The sequence below is a fragment of the Cibotium barometz genome, chromosome 11, assembly GCF_041138505.1.
Source record: "Cibotium barometz isolate CiBa-2024 chromosome 11, ASM4113850v1, whole genome shotgun sequence".
NCBI classification, from domain to species: Eukaryota; Viridiplantae; Streptophyta; class Polypodiopsida; order Cyatheales; family Cibotiaceae; genus Cibotium; species Cibotium barometz.
Window position 1 is genome coordinate 5,667,807 of NC_141056.1, and position 21,818 is coordinate 5,689,624.

Sequence of the window (21,818 nt, forward strand, 5' to 3'; positions counted from 1 at the left end):
CCACCAACCTTGGTTCCATTGCTCCTAGAGCAGCTTTGAGCGTCCTTAAAGTTCAATGTGCGCATCAAATAATTGGTGCAGGAAGTTGCTTGTTGATGGATTCTTCACCCTCCAAATCCTCCTCCTCATCATTGTCGACGATATCAACTAAAAGAGAAGCGATGAAGTCCTCGGTATTGAATAGCTGCGGAAACATGCGAAACGTCTCTTCTGAGCTCATGAGCGCATCTTCGGAGATAAACTGTGCAGAGAAGCCCATCGCTGCAGTGCTGTCTGCAAGGTCTGTCGTGCGAGCTTCAGAGCACGTGGCACGCTCATGATCACATATTGGTGGTGAGCATGAGGATGATGGCGATGAATAATATGCAGATTCAACAGTTTCGAAGGCGCTAACGGATACATCATCATCATGACCTAATTGTTGGGTAGGCGAGCAAGATAGTTCGGCCTCTACAGCTTCTGCACTAATCAATACAGTGCTACAGCTGTTGCCATTGTCCTGCAGGCCACCATTATTGCCTGTCAGAATCTGCACTGTTGATCGGAAGCTGGCGACGTCCGTTCTCACGATCGTTGGAGGGCTGATATGCAGCACACGTACTATGGCAGGCGGCCTTATCGTAATCTTGCCTACCTTATGATGATGAGTAGCTACATCCTGCAAGGCTAAGGCTTTGCCTAATTTGGGCTGAGCTGATGATGACACCAGCTTCCGTTTGGCCATACCTAACCTGCAGCTAGCTAGCTAGCTACCGCGGCCGGCCACAGCTAAGGGATTCCAAGAAAAGACAAAACCTAAATTAGCAGGTGTTGCACTCTCTTATTAGGCCCGACCCCTAGCAAAACACACACACACACACACAAGAGAGAGACTTGATGATCTCTGTCCCATTAACCTCCAACACTAGTCGTCGTCTTCTTTTGTTAGACACCCAATTACGACAGCTTGCAGCCCATGACCTGCTGCTGCAGCTCAGCTTTCAATTCGCCAGCAAATCAGATGCGGCCGCCCCCGTCGCCAAGAAAAACGTGCACTCTCCCTCCATTTTGGGCTTTTTTTTGGCTTTATAATCTCAAAGAATCTGGCTTTCCAGCTGCCAATATCATCATCGTGGGGACTTGCTGTCCAGCAATACAGGGCACGTCGACAATGAGCTTCGCCCCCCTTATAATAATGCCTCTTCAAATCTACACTGAAGAAATTGCATTGCAATTCGCTTGTTTTTAGGTTGACTGCAGCTACAACATTCCTTTTTTGACATTAAGGACATTGGCCACCCGCCCACGTTAGGATTCCTGCAAGTTTGAGTTTTTCCTTTGGATGACAACATGGTCGGTAATAAGTGGACTTTTGGAATTTGAAAGATTTAAGTTGGGATGACTATGTGCTTGTCGTCATGCTCTAAGGCTATTCAAAAGCAACTGCTTTGGTATTTGTAAATCATTCGTACTCATGAGACGTAGTAGTTTAAGGCGTCTCCAACTCTAAAGTCTCTCCCACAAATGTGCCCCACAATAAGCTGCTAGTGGGTGCGTGGGTGGGTAGGTAGGTAGGTGGGTGGGTGGGTGGGTGGGTGGTTGGGTAAGGCGTCTCTCGAGGGGCAAAGAATATCACCATAACTAGGGCGCCATGGAAAAAACCAGCACTTCATATTTGTTTGTTAGCTTCAGGCCCAGCGGCTCTCTCTCTCTCTCTCTCTCTCTCTCTCCCCTTCAAAAATAAGCTCCGAACTACTAGACTTGTGTAAGTAGTGCCCTTAAAAGTTGCTTCAAAGTGCTCTCTCATAGTAGAGAGCATACATGCGTCCATTCTCTCTCTCTCTCTCTCTCTCTCTCTCTCTCTCTCTCAGTGCACATAATAGTTGCTTCAAAGTGCTCTCATAGTAGAGAGCATCCATGCTTCCATGACAAGCAATTTTTCGGATTGAAACCATAGTAGCTTCTTTTATTAAAAAAAAATATGTGAGAGGGTATATAGACTTGTTGCCACCTGGATTTGAAGAACCCTGTACCTCTTTCTTAGAAGGCATGGACCCTACCGCCCAAGAGGCTTAAAGCACTAGTAGTTGGTCCATAGTGCATTCCGAATTTTATGCCGCTCAAGCTCTGATGGAATTTGAGTGCAGAGGAGGTGCTCAATTACGTTGATGTCCTATCCAAGGTACCTAACAAATGCCATATCTCATTTGACTAGACTACTTTCCATAATAGACTACGCTTACAGAGCGAATTAAAGACACGTATGTCTAACTAAACTAAATGCAAAGAACGAGGAAGGATCATCTTTACTAGATAGAAAGAGGGGAGGGGGACACATGGATGCATAACGTGTAGCGTAAAGAGCGCGAAAAGGAAGCAAACTCACATAAAAGTTGCAAGATGCCTCAGGGGGGTTCTGGAACTTATGCAAGACAAGCTGTAAAAGCATGAGCATGTACAATTGCAACTGAGTTGAGTGCCCAAACAAACAATAGGTTGGCAACCACTTTAACTCGTCAGATGCATCTAAAATTATCCCAGATGATACATTGGATCAACTCTCTTCCATGATGCTTCCTTAAACTTTTCCTCTTGAAAATTATGAGGTCCAATCTATAGATAAATTTCAATGTTCTTGAGAAAAGAAACCTTCCATGCGGATCAACACTTTTAGTGGCATACAAGGAAAATATCATAAGAACCATGAAAAAACAAACTCAGTGCACAAATATGCTTCGTAGCACCCAATTCATCAAGGTCTTACTAGCTTGTATCCTGAAGGGTGTTTTAAAAATTACATTTCTCAGGTTAATAGATTCTTTTACATATCCAGCATAATTCATGTTTCCATTGCATAGCCTCCACATCATGTCTTCTGCACTCTCATTCTTTCTTAGACTTCATGATTCCACAATTTGCAAGCCATATTGAAGAGCATTTTGATGAGGAGCAAAGAGAGTCTCAAAATTGATTTTCTCCAGTTTTATTGCTTGCTTTAGTCCTGTTACCAAACTAGTGTGAAAAGTTTTACTTTAATCATTCAAGCTCTAAAACAAGAGTTATTACTTTTTTGATAATTCCCAATCCATGAGAAAGTACAACTTGATAAAAGTGACAGTTACTGGTCATCAGTTTTTTTCTAGTGCAAATTTGAAAGTAGCTTATGCAAAATTCAAAAGTAACTTAGTAAGGTACAAAATACACTTCATAATTCCTCTTAGCCCGAGCCTAAAACCTCTTATATGGCCAATACAGGGGATTATTAGGTACAGTGAGAGGATAATCGATCTCAAGCTTATTCCAGCAAATCTTGATGATTACATCTCAGGTGGTTGGGCTGCACCAAATATGCAATACTTTCCAAGAATCGTTTTCTACAAGTCATCTTATCAAAGCGCTGCAGAGGAATTGATACATCTCTCCAGTTTATGTGCATTTTATCAACCTTCCCTTCTTTCAAACGTCATCCAAGCTCTCTGCAACCATAATTTCCATGAAATACACAAAAATAAAAAATATTTTCAAAGAATCAGCATTATTGTTGCAGTCAAAAGATCAGAGAGGGAAAAAAATTCCTTCTTGTTTTTTTAAGGAAGCTGTGCAAGTGCATCCCCAAATAGCGTGTGGCCACTTAGGCTCTTTATAAGTAAGTCATAAGACGATATGTACACCACCTCAAAAGGTGCTCGCGCTCTTCAAGACCCACATACTGCTGCAAAAAATTCCTCGCCTTCACTCAAAAGGTAGGACGGTAGAAAGCTAAAAATGAGGTCCCACACTTGTGAAGGTTTGCTGGAGGGTCCTCACACAAAATACATTCTCAATCAGCTCCTGCCCCAAGCGACTTTCAGACTGGATAACCAGTAGTTCAAATAAGGATTGAGAACAAAAAATCAAAGACGTGACTGCCACGCATAAGCAGGGGCAGCTTTAAATCCATGAGCCAAGGTGCACTTCCAAAATCCAGATGCCTATCAGACCTGGCAGTTAGTCATTTCAGGCTACTGCTGCTCTTTCCTGTCCTCCCTTCTTTCTTGAGCCCAAGCTTTGACAGATCAAACGCTGTCATGCAGCATTTGGATTGTTCCTGTAGTGGGATGAATGACAGAGGAGGATAGTGCTTAGTCATACTGGGAACCCCTTTCTTGATTACACACCAATGACCTTACAAAGTGCAACCAGAGGGTCCTGATCGGGATCTCGAATTGCAGTTGCAACTAGATCTGGTTCTGGTTGTGTCTTTGGAAAACTTGTGCCGAAATGTGTTCCATCAAAATTGTCAGGTTTGATGAAGATCTATTTACCACACACTTGTCCCCAACAACCAACGGAACAGATACCATCTGAATTCTGTCTGACTCATCCTCTTGCATTAGGTCCCCCTGTGTGCACTCATTTGCTGAAAGCTCTTTCTCAACCATCATGGTAGTGATCTCATGTTGTTTCGGGGGATCAAGCAACACCTTCATGGTTGAGCCAAAGAGCGGTGTTAACCACTCCGTAGATTAACATGATTTCACCCGCCCAACCTACTTAGTACTATCAAATAGGGAAAGTCTAAGGACTTCGTATAAATACTTGCTTAAGACAAGGTGCATCCTTCACCTTAAGCTTGAGAGTACAAAAGTATCGTCAAGCCTCTCATTCCAGATAATAGGACTGTTGGACTTTCGTCCCCATCCTTTGAGAAGGTTCGTGAAAGAACACTCAAATTTGAATAATCCTTCACTAACTTTTTAAGAAAGATATTGAACCCCAAGAACGCCTTTTGAAGTGGCCTCTCTGTCCGAGGAACACCGTCTGAATCCACTCAAGATCAATGCTCATGCCATCCGGAGAAATCTTATGACCTAGGTGTGTGCTCTTTACAAAAGAACATACACATGGAGAGTTATTAAGCATACAGTCGCTCCCGCCTCCAAATCTCCAAGTCCACCTGGAGATGCTCAGCATGCTCCTCCAGAGTACAACTATAAACTAAAATATCATCTAAGAATACCACAACGAATTTCCCCAAACAATCCCAAAGGAGATCTATAAGCCCAGTGAAGCGTGCAGTGACAGTCTCAAACACGTGTCCAAGAGATAAAGATATAGAGAGAGAGAAGAGAGAGACAAGGAAATAGGGATCTTGCACAATACACCACACTGAGTGGGGAACACGTCCCGTCCCCTTTTAGGAATTTATTCAAGAACAATCCACGGGCACGCAGGCCAGGATCAATACAATCAATGAATACAAAACAAACATATATGCTGATGTAGGATATCCAAGTCGATGTCGAGGCACAAGATCTCTGATGTTGAGCACACCACGGGGATGACCCACAAGAAACTCTCACCCGGGTAGTACCAGATCCTATATCTAGATCCAAATCCAAGTCCAAGTCCAGATCCAGATCCAAATCCAAGTCCAAGTCCAAATCCTAATCCTTAGTCCAAGTCCAAGTCCAAATCCAAGTCCAAGTCCGAGTCCAAATCCAAGTCAAAGTCCAAGTCCAAATCTCATGAGTAATCTCCACAACTCCTACAGCCTTGTCGATGAAGAAAACCATGGAAAAGCTCTTTTTGGCGAGAAAACTGATATAAAATCTGTTTTAATGGTTTTCGAGCAATAAAAACCTCTAAAAGCAGTTTTTAGGATTTTTGGAGTAGTCATAGGGTTTCTGAAATTTTTAGGGTTTCTAAAATTTTCAATCCAGATTGTACGGTTCCGTACAGTCGTATGGACAGATGATGACATGGCACTACAGTCGATGAAGGCGCTATGAATCAACGGGCAGCAATGAAAAACTCCATGATTTGGTTCATGATCAAGTAGATGATGATGGAGAAGATAACCTCCACACTTCAACGAAGATGGCAACGCGATGAAGAGGTTCTTCTTCGACTTGATGCTCAAGAGAGGCTCATGCTTCTTTTATACATGGGGAAGCCTTGCTTTTTGCCAAAAAGTGATGCCTTTGCTTCGCTTTTGTCTTTTACATTGCTTTTGGTGTTTTTAATAGTAAAATATTACTCAACTTTAGTCAAAAGTTCTTGTTTTGCTTTTCTAGCTTCAAGGCCTTGCTTTTTGGCCATGGAGCTGCTTTTTGAAAAAGCGGCTTTTAGCTTTTTGGTTCGGCTTAGTCTCCTCTTTCCAACGGCTTAGTCTCCTCTTTCCAATGGTGCCCTTGGCTCGCGGTCAACACAGTTTGACTTTTTGCTTTTTCTTGCTTTTTCACCAAGATTGGTGCTTTTTCCAGTGCCAGCTTTATGAACCCTATTCCCATGTGTCCGAGCATGGGTTTCATCATGTGAAATAGAGCTAGGAGGACCAAATAGTTACATTCCCTCCCTCCTATATCACAGTTATCCTCAAATGCGGACTGCAAGTGTTCCAAGTACATCCATATGTTCCATGTATATCCATGTGTTCCAAGTACTCATGTACATCCATATGTTTTCAAGGTACTAGTCCCATCAGGTGAGCTTGTGCATCTTGTAAGCCCAGCTGGGCGTGCAGTGACAGACTCAACCATGTGTCCAAGAGATAAAGATATAGAGAGAGAGGGGAGAGATAGAAGGGAATAGGGATCTTGCACACTACACCACATTGAGCGAGGAACAAGCCCCGCTCCCTTTCAGGAATTTATTCAAGAACAATCTACGGGCACGTTGGCCAGGATCAATACAATCATTGAATGCAAAACAAACAGATATGGCGATGTAGGATATCCAAGTCAGTGTCGATGTCGAAGGACGAGATCTCTGATGTCGAGCACACCACGGGGATGACCCACAAGTATCTCTCACCGGACTCGAATCTAATATACAAATCCAAATCCAATGAATCAAGTCCAATGAATCCAAATCCAAATCCAAGTCCAAGTCCAATGAATCCAAATCCAAATCCAAGTCCAAGTCCAGATCCAGATCCCAAGTCCAAGTCCATGTCCAAGTCCATGTCCAAACTATATGTCCTTTTCGATGCTCTTCGAAATACCATATCCAAGTGCTTTCGATGCTCTTCTTCGTTCTTTGAATGCACAATAATGTCATCAAAGAAAGTAGCTGCAAACTTTCCGTATTCTCAAAATATTCTTTCCATCATTCGGTTGAAAGTAGCCAGGGCATTGGTAAGACCAAAAGGCATCACCAAATACTCATAGAGTCCAAAAAGTAGTCCTGAATGCGGTCTTGTGAATGTCCTCCGGAATAATCCTGACTTGATGGTAACCACACTTTAAGTCGATCCTACTAAAGATAGTGGCTCCATCCAATCTATCTAGAATATCATCAATCCTAGGAATAGGAAACCTGTTCTTCACAGTGATCTTGTTAAGAGCCTTGTAATCAATACACATACGCTAAGGACCATCCTTTTTCTAAACCAATAAGACTAGGGAGCAAAAAGATAATGAGCTAGGTCTAATCAAACCCTTTTCCAATAGCTCGGTCATTTGCTTCATAATCTCCTCTTGTTGAGTTTTTTGGCATGATATCAATCTGATGATCTTCCAATCTCTCTAGTTTCTTACTTTGGCTTGTCGGGACAATTTGCAACCCAAGTGTCCCTTCTTTTCCTTACCTGTTCCGAAGAAGTGGCATCTAACATAGCAAGCCTATGAGTAGCCTCCTTGTCTCCTCCGCGAGAAATTTCATGAAATCTTCAAACATTTGAGCCCTTCTTTGGTTCCATTCCCTCTTGATTCTCCAAGCAAGGAATTCTTCGTCTCTAAGAGATTGTCTAAACTGCTGAAAGTCATGGTACTCTTCTGATGACATGGCTGCGGTCTCATGAGTACTGGATCAATGACCCTGGTTGTTATCCTGTTGTATCACCACGAGGAGTTCCCGGACATAGACCAAGTAGTTCTTCTTTGGAGGGATCAGCTTACAGGACATGTAAGCAACCGGATGCCCATTCTGTTGCAAGACCGCCCCAATAGTGATGTTACTCGCATAATCCGTGATCACCTGAAATGGCTCATCCCAAGAGGCTAACGCTAAATAAGGAGCCTCAGATAAAGCAACCTTCAGGTCCTTGAAAGCCACTAAACTCTGAGGACTCATCTTCATCCGTTGCCTCCGAGTCTTAACGCCTTTAAGCACATCAGTAAGAACTGCTGAGACATCCGAAAACTTGTCCATGTGGGTGGAATATGACTGGCAAATACCCACAAACAACCTAATGTCATTTGCTGTTTCCGGAATCTCTCAATTAAGGATTTCCACCATCTTTGCAAGGTCTAATCGGATGCCTTCAGCACTGATTATATATCCGATGTAGTGAACCTTGTATAAATAAAATTCCGGGCTAGAGAATTGGCCGAACAAAAGTGGCCGACCATTTTCTACACTAGATGTGCATGCCATTGCTTGGACCTCTTGTTTGAGGACAATTTCTTGGGTTGGGAAAGTGCTAAACCAAACAACTCAAGTTTTCACATTTGTCACAAGGAAGTCCACAGTGTTGGCATTGCTTAGAAACTCAGCAAGAAAGACTTGGTGAAGCCTTCTGCAACTCGGTTTGCATACTTTTTTATTATGCTGGTTACTCTCTTGGATGAAAGATGTATGCATGGTGTGCACAAGCTAATGATTGATGATAAATTTGTAAAAATGAAGGCATCTAAGACCCCTCAAGCAATTCAGGTGTCAGACATTGTGTTCTCTGCATCTTTTTGGCAAGAGGCAAGAACCATTGTCAAGATATGCACTCCCATTTTAAAGATTCTCCGCTTGGTTGACAGGGAAGGAGCCACCACGGGTCTCATGTATGAGCTTACAGATCGTATGGTAGAGCAAGTGCAAAACATGCAAGGCATTGAGGCCAATAAGATGAAAGAGATTGAAGACCTATGCATTGGTAGATGGGAAATGATGCACACACCATTGCATACTATGGGCTATATCTTGCACTCTATATGGAAAGGAAAAGAGCAAGATAGTGACTTAGAGGTGTATGATGGATGGATGACATTGTTGGAAAATACACTAAGGGTGATTTGGCCTTGCAAGGAGATAAGCGAGAAAGTGGCACATTTGCTCGTCCCATTACAAAAGATGAGAAAAGAATACAAGAGGGTGTGAAATGGTGGGAGACATTTGGGGCTTGCATGTCCAAATTACAAGCTCTTGCACTTAGGGTGCTTTCTCAAGGCACATGTGCCTCCCCATGTGAAAGAAATTGGAGCACATTTTCCCTCATTCATACTAAGAGAAGAAACAGGCTTCTCCCTTGGATATGCTTAACAAAGAAAAAGATGAGGAGCGATTGATTGCCTTGCAAGATTTGCAAGAGGATATTGCAGAGGCAGATGAGGCTTTGGAGCCTCTTTCGATTGCTCCACCCTCTACAGATGGCCAGCCATCCTCTAGCCATGTTGGGACCTCATGCTCAATTGCTACCGAGGCTTATGAGTTTGATGATGATAATGAGAAGGAGGAGGAGTTTGCAGATGAGGATGAGGAGCCCATTGATCACGCTAAGGATGAGGGGAGATTTGATGAGGCTTCGGGCTACTTAGTATTCTTCCACTCTCTACTTATGTTTTGTCCACTTCCAACTTGTGTTTTTCCTTGCTCCTGCTCAGGAGTCAGTCTACAAGTTTTGCGGCTTGCCCACTGAGCACTCAGCACTGAGCGCTCCATCATCCATGTTTTTTCTCGCTTCCACTCATGTTTTATTTAGTTTCTTGAGGCTTTGACCTCCTCATGTTTGTCCAGACTCCACATGGCATAGACTGGATTTGGATTCTGGGCCTTGGCTCTACATCATTTATGTTTTTTCCAATCCCAAAATCTTTCCAGTTTCAACTTTCAAGTTTCTTTGGGTTTTTGTGTCAAATGTAGATGTTTTTCCTTAAATTTAGGGTGCCATATGGCATCTGACATATGGAATTTCTTGGGGGTCTGAACCGTACTTTTTTTACACTTCCATACCTGTATGCGTTTGCCGTATGGTTGTCGTATGGAAAAACCATGATCCCCAATACTCATCTTCGAGTTGCTCAAGATAATGAAGCAATAGAAACCGCTTCTTGAGGTCAAAGACAAATTGGTCCCACTCGTAGGCACCAACTCCATAATTGATATTGACCTAGGTCCAATAAGTCCACCAAGAGATGGCTTCCCCCTTGATGTAGCAACTAGCTAGCACCACCTTCTCTTTGTCTGACTTCCTATCATTACCAAAGTAGGCTTCAAACTAATGAATCCAGGAACGTAGAGCTGTGGGATCGAGTTTACCATTATACTTACTAAAATTAACCTTCTCGTGAAGATGAGTCAAAGAAGTGCGCGTATTGTGTCAAGAGATGCAAGGTACCACTTGTGCTCCACGTGTCAACGTTGTTCCTCTAGTGCGATAGTACGGGCTGCCGCCTGTGTTCGAAGCTCTACCTCTCGTACTACCTGCAATTCATGTAACGCATGGGAATGTTGTGTTAACTCCTCAAGGGAGATAGCCGAAGCAAGGGTCTCGGAGGGGTCTAGGTGACGACTTGTGGAGGAGGAGGAGGGGGGGGGGCGGGTGGGGGGTGTCCAAGTTTCTTGAAGAAGTATCCTTTTCTCCAAGGCCTTTATAGAAGCCGTACATGCCTACATCTATTCCCCTTCCTGCGCTATGATGCGCATAAATTTCCGGAACATGGCGTTTTCTGTCATCACAGATGACCGGACTTCTCGAAGCAGTCGCTAAGAAACGGTTTCTTCTCAAATCTCGTGTTCTCTCTCATTATCGGAATTCACCATAGTGGGAGTGGTCAAGTTTTTCCCTGACCGCAAAAATACCATCCACTATGTGTGTGGGAGACATTTCTAGTTGCTTCCGGAGGCTAGAAACCAACCGTCCTTTGAGGGACAGGAGTCGCACCGAAATGGGAGTGCAACCAGTGTCTGAAAACCAACCACACAACGAAGAAAAAAATCTTCTTTTTTTCTAGGCTGAATCTCTTTACCAAAAGGCAAAACTCTGATACCAATATAACACGTGCAAGCTTACAGACAAGATTATACTTTAGATAACGAATATTCAGCACCTTGGTTCCTGAAATTGCACAATGTAGATAAGAGAGAAAGAAAGAAAGAAAGAAAGAAAGATATATTAATGTCTGCGAAAGGCCAAAGTGGCCTATGAGACCAAAACATAGTACACAGCTGATGGTGTCTCATCAAAAGTAAGACAAAAAAGACTAAAAAAGTCCTAGACAGCTATGAAAGGAAAATACTCCTACTGAGGTACAACAAAAGTGTATAATATCTACAACTAGCATAAGACTAGTGTAATTTGCTCATCTCAGTATCTCTCTCATGGGGTGATGTAAGATAGGGAAACTAAAGTGGCGGGGCAGTCGTCTCCTGTGGCGGGTGATGATGGCTCTGATCCATCGGTAATGAACCGGCCATGGACGAGGTCCTGGTAAGCGTGGGCGTCTTGCTCGACAAAGTGCTACGGCTCTCTCAAGGGTGACTCCTCCTGAAGGACGTCTATGGGACGTTTGGCTCACCGAGGGGGTGGTGGAGGTCCTGGTCGTATCTACCGGGGTGGTCCTGGCCTCGTGGCCCTGAAAAAATCTATCATGGCTCGTTGGTGGGGTGGATCCTGGTGTACTGACCTGGCTTGTAGGAGAGCCTCTCGATGGCGTCTGAGCTCCAATAAGAAAAGCCCCAAACATCTCTGATCCTCAAACTCCATCACATGTCGTAATGGTCCAAAACCCTCTCGGAAGAGACACCAATATCTCCCTCGTATCTCATAGTACACAGTACATCGGCATATGTAGTGCTCCTCTGACTCCACTTCCTGGTGACATAGCTGACAAATGCGGTCTTCTGGCTTCATCCCCTCATATCTGCCACTCTCTACCCTCAGTTGATGTGATGAAGTGCAGATCTGTCCAATGGCACTGTGAATGCCATGTGAGAGATGGGTGTCCATGTATGTAGACCGTGTCACAAAGCCATCTGGGGAGAGATGTAGAAAATGGTCCCGATAGTGGGCCATCTTCGGAGGTGGGGGGGGGGGGGGGGGGGGGGGGGCATGTCCTTTCAACATCTAGCCTCACGATGTCCATCTTGATCACCCTATTCTGCTCAGAGCGACTAAGGTCCAAGAAGGGGCAGTCCAAGCTGTAATCAAATGGAGGGAGTGCATCAATCGTCATGCCAAGTAATCTCAGCCAGGTACACATCTAGGCGTACCAACATCGTGTATCGCCGTCTGCTACTAGCTGCCTGGAAGAGATAAGTGCTAGGTGTGGGTATTTCTGTCTGGGGAGCTCCCATATCCTCTGCAAAAATGTCACTGACTGGAACAGAGCTTCGGTAACCACCAGTGCGGCTCCTATCTCTGCTCTGACAATCTCATGAGGTATCGATGGTTTGCTCCGAATCATGCGTGTGATCATAGTCACCAGTGGTTTCTCTAGTACCTGTCGTCCATCATAGAAATCTCTCTCTCGTCCGACCTGGTCGACAAGCGGCTCCCTCCTCATGTGGTAGAGGCTGGGTCCCCATATGGTTGAGCCATATAAGAGTGTAGGTGTGACCAATGTGTCAAACAACTAGAGTTTGGTGCGCGGCTCCTAAAACTGAATGTAGGCACATTGTCTCTCTAGTGCTCCTAGGGCTGCATATCCACGTGCCAATCTAGCCTCTGCTGCCTGCCTCATAGAGAACTGTGGTCCGATGAATGTGACTCCTAGGTACACATATGATCTAGTGTACTCCACTGATTCACCTCTAAAAGTGAATTGATGGTCGGATCTAGTCACCCAGGCTGTGCGATATTGAAGACCATAATCTTAGTCTTCCCAAGGTTCACTGTGAGGTCCCTATCTGCACAAAACGACTGCAAAGCATCCAAATGCTGTTGCAAACCCTCAGGGGAGTCTACAATAAGTACAATGTCATCGGCATATAGCAGTATGGGTATCCAAACCCCTGCCAGACTGGCCCGCTGCCCCCCCATCCTGTCGATGTACTCGGATATCTCATCAATGTAAAGTCCAAAGAGGGTGGGTGACAGTGGACATCCCTGCGTCACCCCAATGGTGCTAGTCATTGTATCCGCCGGGAGTCCGTACTCTGCCTATCACCGCCTCATATAATGCATAAATGCCCCACTGCATCTCCTCGAGAACACCAATGTCATGCAATCCCCTCATGAGTCTGGCACGTGGCACCGTGTCAAAGGCTTTGCGGAAGTCCACAAAGCAGCAATATATCCTCTTCCCCCGTGCTTGTCCCTAGTCTGAGAGCCCTGAGGGTAAATATGTGATCCAAAGTCGTGAAACCTCGTCTGAAACCTGCCTGCCCAGGTGCTCTGAGTCCATGTGTCTCAGCCCATCTACTCAGCTCTCGATCCAAAATAGATCCGAATATCTTGGCCAAGCAATGGCCAATCATGATGGTCCTGTAGTTCCCTAGTATCATGGGGTCACCACTCTTAAATAGAGGTACAATAGTATGTGCCGACCAACTGTCTGGGAAACCTTCGCAAATGGCCCTGTTAAACATGTGTACTAGCAGTGGTGCCAATACATCTCTGGCATGCGAAAAATGTTCTGCTACCAAACCATCTTGGTCTTGGGCTCTTCCACTTTGTAGTCCGTCAATAGCATCCAAAACGATCCGAATGCATATTCATGCCATGCCTCAAGTGCTGTGATAGGTGTGGATGGCTATCGCTCATGGAACATCTTCCATGCCCTCTTGCTGTCCTGCCCCAAAAATAGTTGGTATATCTCCATCTCAAGCTTGGCCAGGTAATCCCGCTTCTTCTTCCGCACAAGGCGTTTGAGGAGCGTTGTAGCCTGTTTATGTGTGTGGATGCCAAGGGTGATCTCCCGCTGCGAGAGAGAGAGAGAGAGATATTAAGCGTCTACTAAAGACCCAATGGGCCTATGAGACCAAAGTGGTACAATAATGTCCATGGCATATCTCATCATGGAATGGAAAATAAAACAGAATGAAAACATGAATATAGCTATCTCACTGGGGTGATACAGAACTGTCCATGGAAACTCGTCATGGAATACTAAGAACATAACAACATGGGAGCAACATCAGCTCCGAGTAGATGGTATACCACTCTCCAAAATGTCAAGCATGGGGTTGACGAGTATGACCGAGGAGGTCTCCCTCAGCTATGTCACATGAAAAGGTAGCTCGATGGCGGTGGAGCATGTCCTGGATCTGGAGCTGATGAGGTGATCGTGGCCAACAGGGGGGGTCGAGGGCGTCGGGCACGCTGGAGTGCAGAGGCTCAGTCCGAGGTAACTCCTCTTAGGCGAGGTAGGTCCAGAGCAGCTCGTGGAGGGTCCACAAGATCCACTATGTTGGTATCCTCCACCTCCTGGGTCCGGAAGAAACTGGTGATGGTTGGCTACCAAGGGAGGGGGCGGGGTGGCTGGGGCTTGTGTCTCAGGAAGGTGTCCCTGTGTCTACAGAGCTCAAGCAGGAAGAGACCCAGGCAACGCTGGTCCTGGAAGTCAATGATCCTGGAGAGTGCACCGTATCCCTCACGAAATAGATAGTGAAACCTCCCGCGGATCTCATAGTATACTGGGCAGTGGCATATGTAATGCTCCTCCGTCTCAACCTCTGTGTGGCATAGTCGGCAGATCCTCTCCTCTCTGGGTGTCCGTACAAGCTTCCCGGCTTTGAAGATGCGCTCAACTCTACGTGTCTCCACTCTGAGGCGGTGGGAAGAAACCCGTATCTGGCCAATCGCAATCCGCATGGCATGGGACATGTGAACACTCAAGTAGCCCGGCTGCTGGATGGATCCATCCTCAGTGAGTGTGAGGAAGTGGTCTCTATAAAAGTGCATCTTCGTGGGGAGCTCCGGGGGTGTGATCCATGTGCAATGTGTGTAGAGGCTAAGAAGATCTGACTAGATAACCCGGTTGGTATCCTTGTGAGACAGCCGGAAAAAAGGGGAGTCTAAACTGTACTAAAGGGGGGGTAGGCAGTCCATGCAGAGCCCATATACTAAGAACCAAGTGGAAACTAGTGCATACCATACTCCAGAGCGCCCCTCAAGTGCTAGCTGTCTAGAGGACTCCATGGCAAGCCTCGGGTACCTGTGGGGATCCATGTGATTGATGCGATGAAGGTATGTGACTGTCTGGAAGAGTGCCTCCACTACCATCAGGGCTGCAGCAAACTCTGCCTGGATGGGACTGATGGTTTGCTGCGGATCATATGGGAGAACATCATGACCTCGGGCCTCTCAACTCGCTGCCAATCCTCATCGGATAAATCTGGCCCCCAGAAAGCTGCTCCATACATCAAGGCTGGTGTGACGAGGGTGTCAAAAAGCCAGCCCTTCGTCCTGGGATCCTAGAAATGTGCTTGGAAGCACTCCCGCTCAAGTAAGCTCAAGGCTGCATATCCCTCCGTCACTCTAGCATGTGCTGCAGGAAGCATGGTAAAGCATGGGCCACTGAAAGTGACACCAAGGTAGACATAGGATTGGCGCCTTTTCCCATGAAGCTAGCCACCTTGCTGCTGGTGTTGGCCACCTTGTTGCCAACCCTGCATGGCCTGGCCACGTGGCTGTCCAGCCTCTAGGGCTGGCCAACTGGCTGCGTGGCTACCTAGGGGCTCGCCGACTGGCTGTGCAGCCCCTTCCTAGGGCTGGCCGACTGGGCTACAGCCCCTTGGCTGGCTGCCACGCTGCCCAAGCCTCCTACGGCTGGCCAACAAGGCCTATGCCCTATAACGGCTGGCGACACATGCAATGGGGCTTCATGGGCCAAAACCATGGCCATGGGCTGCCCCACATGGCCCAAGTATTGGGTAGAACCATATACTCTATGCAATCCTACATGCAACTACATGCTTTCCTCAGGTGCCTTGCATCTGGCTACAAGCCTAATGCACACTGACCAAGACCATGTACAAGACTTGTACACCTGACCTTGGATGCTTATAGTAGAACCCTCGCTGACTCATCCCGGATTGGGGCCCACAAGGGACCAGTTTCCACTCCACGTCCTGCACCTATGTACAGTAGGACCCAACATGCTAGTCGGTTTGCTGGAGATATTGTCGGCCTGCTCACCACTAGAGTAAATAGCATTAAATGCATCGCTTTTTACACGTGTGAGCTTTGGCAGCCTTGCTACTGGCTGACTGGGTTCTAGGCTAGTTGACAGGGTTCCTTGGGCCCCTATATCAAGCTGTCCAAGTGCTATGGGCTGGCCTATGGGGAGCCCCAATAGCCATGGGCTCTTTGGTGGCTCCTAGAAAGGTTGTGCATGGCTGTCCATGAGACAGTGTTCTACAAGGCCTTATCCCCTGACCTAGACTGGTGCCCGTGCATCGGCTAGAAGCCTAACCAATGCCCGGTACACCTCTACATCATTCCAGAGGGTTATAGACATGTGGGACATGTATACCTCACCATGACCCTCTACAATGGATCCCTAGCTAATTTGTCTCCGATAAGGGCTCACAAGGGCTAGTTACCATTGTAAGACTTCCATCTATTGTATAGATATGGCCACGTGGCATCCAAGTGCAGGATGCATGTGACATCCCCTTCTGCTTAACTTGACAGAAGCTCCATAGCCTCCAAATAGTTCGTCAATAATACAAGATAATCTTCAAAGTTCTTGTTAAGCAAAATTGCTTCATGCGTCCCTCAGTCGCGAAACTCCGTAAGGAATTGATGCTCTTTACGGCTGAAGCCATGCGTGAAGCGGTGCAAAAGAGTATGTTCTTGAACCATCATTTTGGCCTCGTCTACAATACGAAGCTCCCGTTCATCTTGGACATCTGTGAGAGGAGGTCTGGAATAGTGCTTCAACCAAGCGACATGAAACCCATCATGCATGGTCCAGCTCGAAATTAACTTCAACTTCATGGACACCTCGTTGATCTTCTTCAAAATGGGAAAAGGTTTGAAACTCCGAAACAACCGTTGTTTCATAATCTTGAGATAAACCCAATCCCTTCCGAGAATTTCACATTCCTTTTGTCCTTGTTGCCCTGTCGAGTATGGGTCTCCTGTGCTTTGGCGAACTTGTCTTTCACATACTCCAAAATCTCCTGGTAAGTCTCTGTTAATCGATTAGCGTGTCGGGCACAGAAGATGTCTTGGTCAATAATGACTAGAATGGTTTTCCAAACGCCACCTCATGTGGACTCCTGCCAATAGCTAAAGAAAAAGGGTTATTCAGAACAGTTTGAACCAAAGGCAAAACTTGTTCCCACTTACCTTGCTCATCAAGGACATAACACTTCGGCACGTCGAACGCCGATTGATTGTAAATCTCCATTTGTCCGTTGTCTCATGCATCCCACACTTGATGCCACGTGGACATATGCACAAATCATCTCATTCTCTCTGCAAGTGCTGTAGTCCAAGGACTAGAACAAGCCAAGAGGAGGCAAGGCAAGGTGGAAAGTGTGGATCAAGGGACTATCTTCAGGCTGAAGGCTATCTCAGCCAAGGGAAGGTATCCAAATCAATTCAGTCCTGGTTATTTACAGCCGGCAGTCTATCAGTCTACTCACTTAAAAAGCAAATACACCATAAGCGGTGGGGGCCCTTCAAAGGGTACTTGGACCCAATCCTGTGTATTTGTCTCTCCTCTCTCTCTACACTCTTATCTTCTCTACATTGTTATTCATCATCAAGAACAGAGGGCTGAAAGTATTTATCAAAATATAATCCTTTTCTCTAAGCTTCCGCATGTTACAAAAGCACCTTCCAAAAGGTGCTTGGAACTATATATGACCCATCCTTGCTTGCATTCCGCTCTTGTTCCAATTAAGTACTATAAAATTTGTGTCTGTGACAGAAAAAGCAAGAATTAAAACTGATCCAATTACCAGAAGCAGTGCACACACTAGAGTTACCTTAGCTTTTCCAGTGCTGCAAAATTCACAGTTTGAAGTAATGACGATATCTGCGTTTACAAGCCATCCAGCAGCCACAGAAAAATGGCCATCCTCCAGCTCTGTCATCTCACTCCATAAACCCTTAGGCAGTGGCACCAAGTTTTTTGAGAGCTCTCTCCTTTCATTATCAGAGCCCGTCAATATGAGTTGATGAACGCCAGCCTGACCAAAAAAGAAATTCCACTGGGCAATTAGGAAGTGTCCTTCAAGAACCAAGCTAGTTACGAATCAAGCATTAGGTAAGCATACAAACTACGTCTAACCCTGTCCTATCATAACAAAAGAGGTCAAATTGTTATACCATTAGTAAGGATACACAGTGAGAACCGTCTACGTACAAGATATGGTTCCAATTGAGCAGAAAACTTTTCACAATGCCAGGCTCCCAACAAATCTGAACCTTCAAGAGTCGGAGTCATTGCAAACGCTGATCCACTTGTCCCACAGCCTCCTAAGACTTCCCCATTCCTGAACTCTGACTCCCATTTTTCCCTCTGGACGGTGATGTTTTCCACAACCCAAATGCTTCTGCCATTTTCATTCAATGATTGCATTACAACTTGCTGCAAAATCCTCACACGAAACTTCGGTTGTCCTTCTTGCACCAAGCAATGCTCTATCTCAAAGGCATCTTGCTTATTATGACCTTCACATAAATATCTTTTTGAAGGGTTTCCAGCACCAAATCTCTCTCTCAAAACCCTCCTGCCTGGCCACACTGCAATGTAAGAGCCACTGGCATGAAAAGCAAGAAACTCTGTGCCCGAATCTGAGTCTGCTGCCTCTCTGTCATCAACACTGTACTGAGTCGCAGCATCTGCTTCACACCCAACAGTTGGAAGCAGCCGTATCAGCTTGTAATGAAGGGACCCGTTTGCAACTGTAGGACACTGTGTCTGCCAGTCGTGAATTTGAACATCCCACTCCCTAAAAGCTTCTGGAACAACTCCAGAGGGAAGTTCACGAGGATCTCCAGAATTTGAAAATTCAGCCCCATAACCATCCCATTCACCTGAGACATGCTCCGCAAATACTTTCCAAGCTGCATCTTTGCCACTGGCTGTCCAATCTCAAGAATTTCCTCATACATGTCAGGCCATTGATTGACAAACAACTGTTAACACCAATAGAACTTGCCATGGCCCACAGTACTACGACTGAAACCTCTCTCTCTCTCTCTCTCTCTCTCTCTCTCTCTCTCAAACACGCACACACAGAGTCCACGACCAGCCAAAAATCAGTAGCAAATCATGTCCATATTCAGGACTTGCGTCAACAGTGGACTTTTTTGCTTTTTTTCCCTTTTTCTTTGTTTTTAAATTTACACCTCCATTGAGTAGTCAAAGACAAAGATAGCCTATGTGGTCGGTAGATCTCCCTAGCACCATTCCTGCAGTCTAGATGTCCCCTGTTAGTCAGACAAGCCTAGGACAGTTGTGCCTTGTGTGCCCAAGGCAACCACCCACCATGATATTCTGTGATACAGGGCTGCAAAGATCCTGCCCAGTGGCCTCCTCTATGACAAATAGTCTACTTGTTGGCCCATAGTGAAGACCACACGTGGGAAGTCATTGTGAAGACCAATGACCGACAGAAAAACAACTTGAGGAAAAAAGATGGCCACCCAAAGAGTTGGAAAGAGTGGATCAGCTCCACTCTCCTACTGAAGGCTCTTCCTTGCTAAGAATTGGCTTTCTTAGTAAAGGCTTTGTTGCGCATTACGACGGTCAACCTATTACATGCTACATTTTTATTTTGGAAGCAAGGAAACAAAGCGCATTACGACGGTTAACCTATTGCATGCTACATTTTTATTTTGGAAGCAAGGAAGAGCCTTCTTTAAACCGGTGAGCTTCTGCAATCCACTGTACTTTGAGAGAGAAGAGTAGAGAGAGAGAAGATGAGAGTCAACAGCAGATTGGGTCCCAATTACCCAGGAAGACCGACCTATGTAGCTCGTGCCTGACATGTCCTGGACTAGGGCTCACAATGGGGCCATAGCATACAAGACGTAATCCTGAAAAGGTATTAACACTATATGATGTTACATATAATGCTGAGCTAGGGTGTCACATAGTACCATAGTGCAGGGTGCATGTGACATTTCCTCCTGCTTAGCTTGGCGGCAAGTTCATGGCTTCCAAGTAGTTGAACAATAGCTGTAGATACTCCTGGAAGAATTCTTCATCCAGCCATATGGCTTCGTGAGTGCCTCGGTTCTTGAACTTTGTATACAACTATCTTTGTCTATGAGACCGGGACCATCCTTCCATTTGTGGAGGAGAATTTGCTCGGTCTTGATGACTTCAGCTCATGGTCACCGTGAAACGAGTTTCGTTGCTGTTGAAACGTGAAACGTGTTTCACTATTGAAGCATTTCAATCATGGATGTTTCGTCCAACGTTTCAAGGTAGCTGAAAAGTCAAGAAGGAAGAAATAAAAACGTTCAATATTGAACATATTACAATTTGTGCTTGCAACCCCACCAATTACGAGGCATGTTATTTTTTGTTTATGTAACACGTATACAATATAACTCAGAATGAGGAAATGACTCAGTATTGTCCATGGATGCAGATCAACAATGCAACGTAGTTTTAAATTTTCTTTGGCTATTTGCTTCTGGATTTTGATACTTTTGTTTTCTTGATTGTAAGTATTATTAAAGTAAAATTGTAAATAAGTTTGAAGGCCCAACTTTGAAATTTCAGATTTGGGCTCCCAAATTGGAGGGGGAAATCGCACTTTCTCTCTCCAATTGAAGTCCCAAATCTGAAATTTCACACTTTGGCAAGCCCAAATTTGAAACTTCAGATTTGGGCCCCCAAATTGGAGAGGAAATTACACTTTCCCTCTCCAGTTGAAGGCCCAAATCTGAAATTTCACATTTAGGTCCCTAAATTGGAGAGGAAAATTGCACTTTTCCTCTCCAATTGAAGACCCAAATGGGAAATTTCAGACTTGGGTCCCCACCCGTCAGATTTTATGTATATAATCATTTCGGTCTATCGTTTCATTGTCCATCTTGGCGTTGAAACATTTCATTCCAAAATAAATCGTATCAGCAACAGTGAAAGGTTTCATGGTGACCTTGCTTCAACTTCGTCAACCGTCTCTGGCTGTTGCTCGTCAAAGACCACTTGCAATGCTCATCCAACATAGAGCTTCAACAAAGAAACATGAAAGACATTTATGCATACTCCAACTGTCTCGTAGCTTTAGCTTCATGGAGACATCATTGAGCTTTTGGATGATCGAAAAAGGGCCAAACCTTCGAAACGAGAGCTTGGGACAGCGCTTGCCCATCATGATCCAAAGATACACCCAATTTCCTTCTTTATAATTGATATCTCTTCTAGACTTGTTGGCTTGCCTAGTATATGCTTCCTGTGCTTTCGCAAGGCACTCCTTTACTAACTCAATGATTTCTAAAAATGTTTCTGTGGTCCCAAGTATTGTTCTTTTCAATGGAGTCCAACTCCAAGCACATGGCTGCAACCCAATGCTTATCCTCCAAAGCATTAACATGAGCAATAGGTTCTTCATTACATGCTGTGTCAACAAGAGCAACACCCAATCCCCTTCTTTATAATTGATCTCTTCTAGACTTGTTGGCTTACCTAGTATATGCTTCATGTGCTTTGGCAACGCCCTGCCTTTACTGACTCAATGATTTCTAAAAATGTTTATGTAGTCCCAAATATTGTTCTTTTCAATGAAGTCCAACTCCAAGCACATGGCTACAACCCAATGCTCATCCTCCAAAGCATTAACATGAGAAATAGCTTCCTCATTATATGCGGTGTCAACAAGAGCAGTGTCAACAAAATGTGAAGATGCATGACGAGATGCAACACCAGTATGACCAAGCAAAAGAGTAGGCTGTTTGCTATCACACAAAGTGTCAATCACGAATAGCTGCATTTTCATTGTCCAATGCA

The 21,818-nt window shown here is 45.1% G+C and overlaps 1 protein-coding gene across 4 annotated transcripts in view; it reads right to left on the bottom strand.

The window, feature by feature from the left end:
- Positions 1 to 2,655: 2,655 nt before the first annotated feature.
- The window catches only part of LOC147633686 (glycerol kinase), an 81,298-nt gene continuing 62,135 nt past the window's right edge, over positions 2,656 to 21,818 (bottom strand). The window contains exons 2-4 of one of the 4 annotated variants that reach the window (XM_086804684.1): positions 18,216 to 18,937; positions 17,836 to 18,039; positions 2,656 to 2,980 (exon numbers count right to left, since the gene is read on the bottom strand). In XM_086804684.1, the coding sequence (XP_086660810.1) occupies positions 2,975 to 2,980; positions 17,836 to 18,039; positions 18,216 to 18,937 (932 nt within the window). In that variant the 3' untranslated portion in view covers positions 2,656 to 2,974. Of the gene's footprint in view, positions 2,981 to 3,022; positions 3,456 to 17,521; positions 17,769 to 17,835; positions 18,040 to 18,178; positions 18,938 to 21,818 lie in introns of those variants that run through there. The other 3 variants (XR_015266896.1, XM_086804682.1, XM_086804683.1) reach the window with 3 other exon arrangements.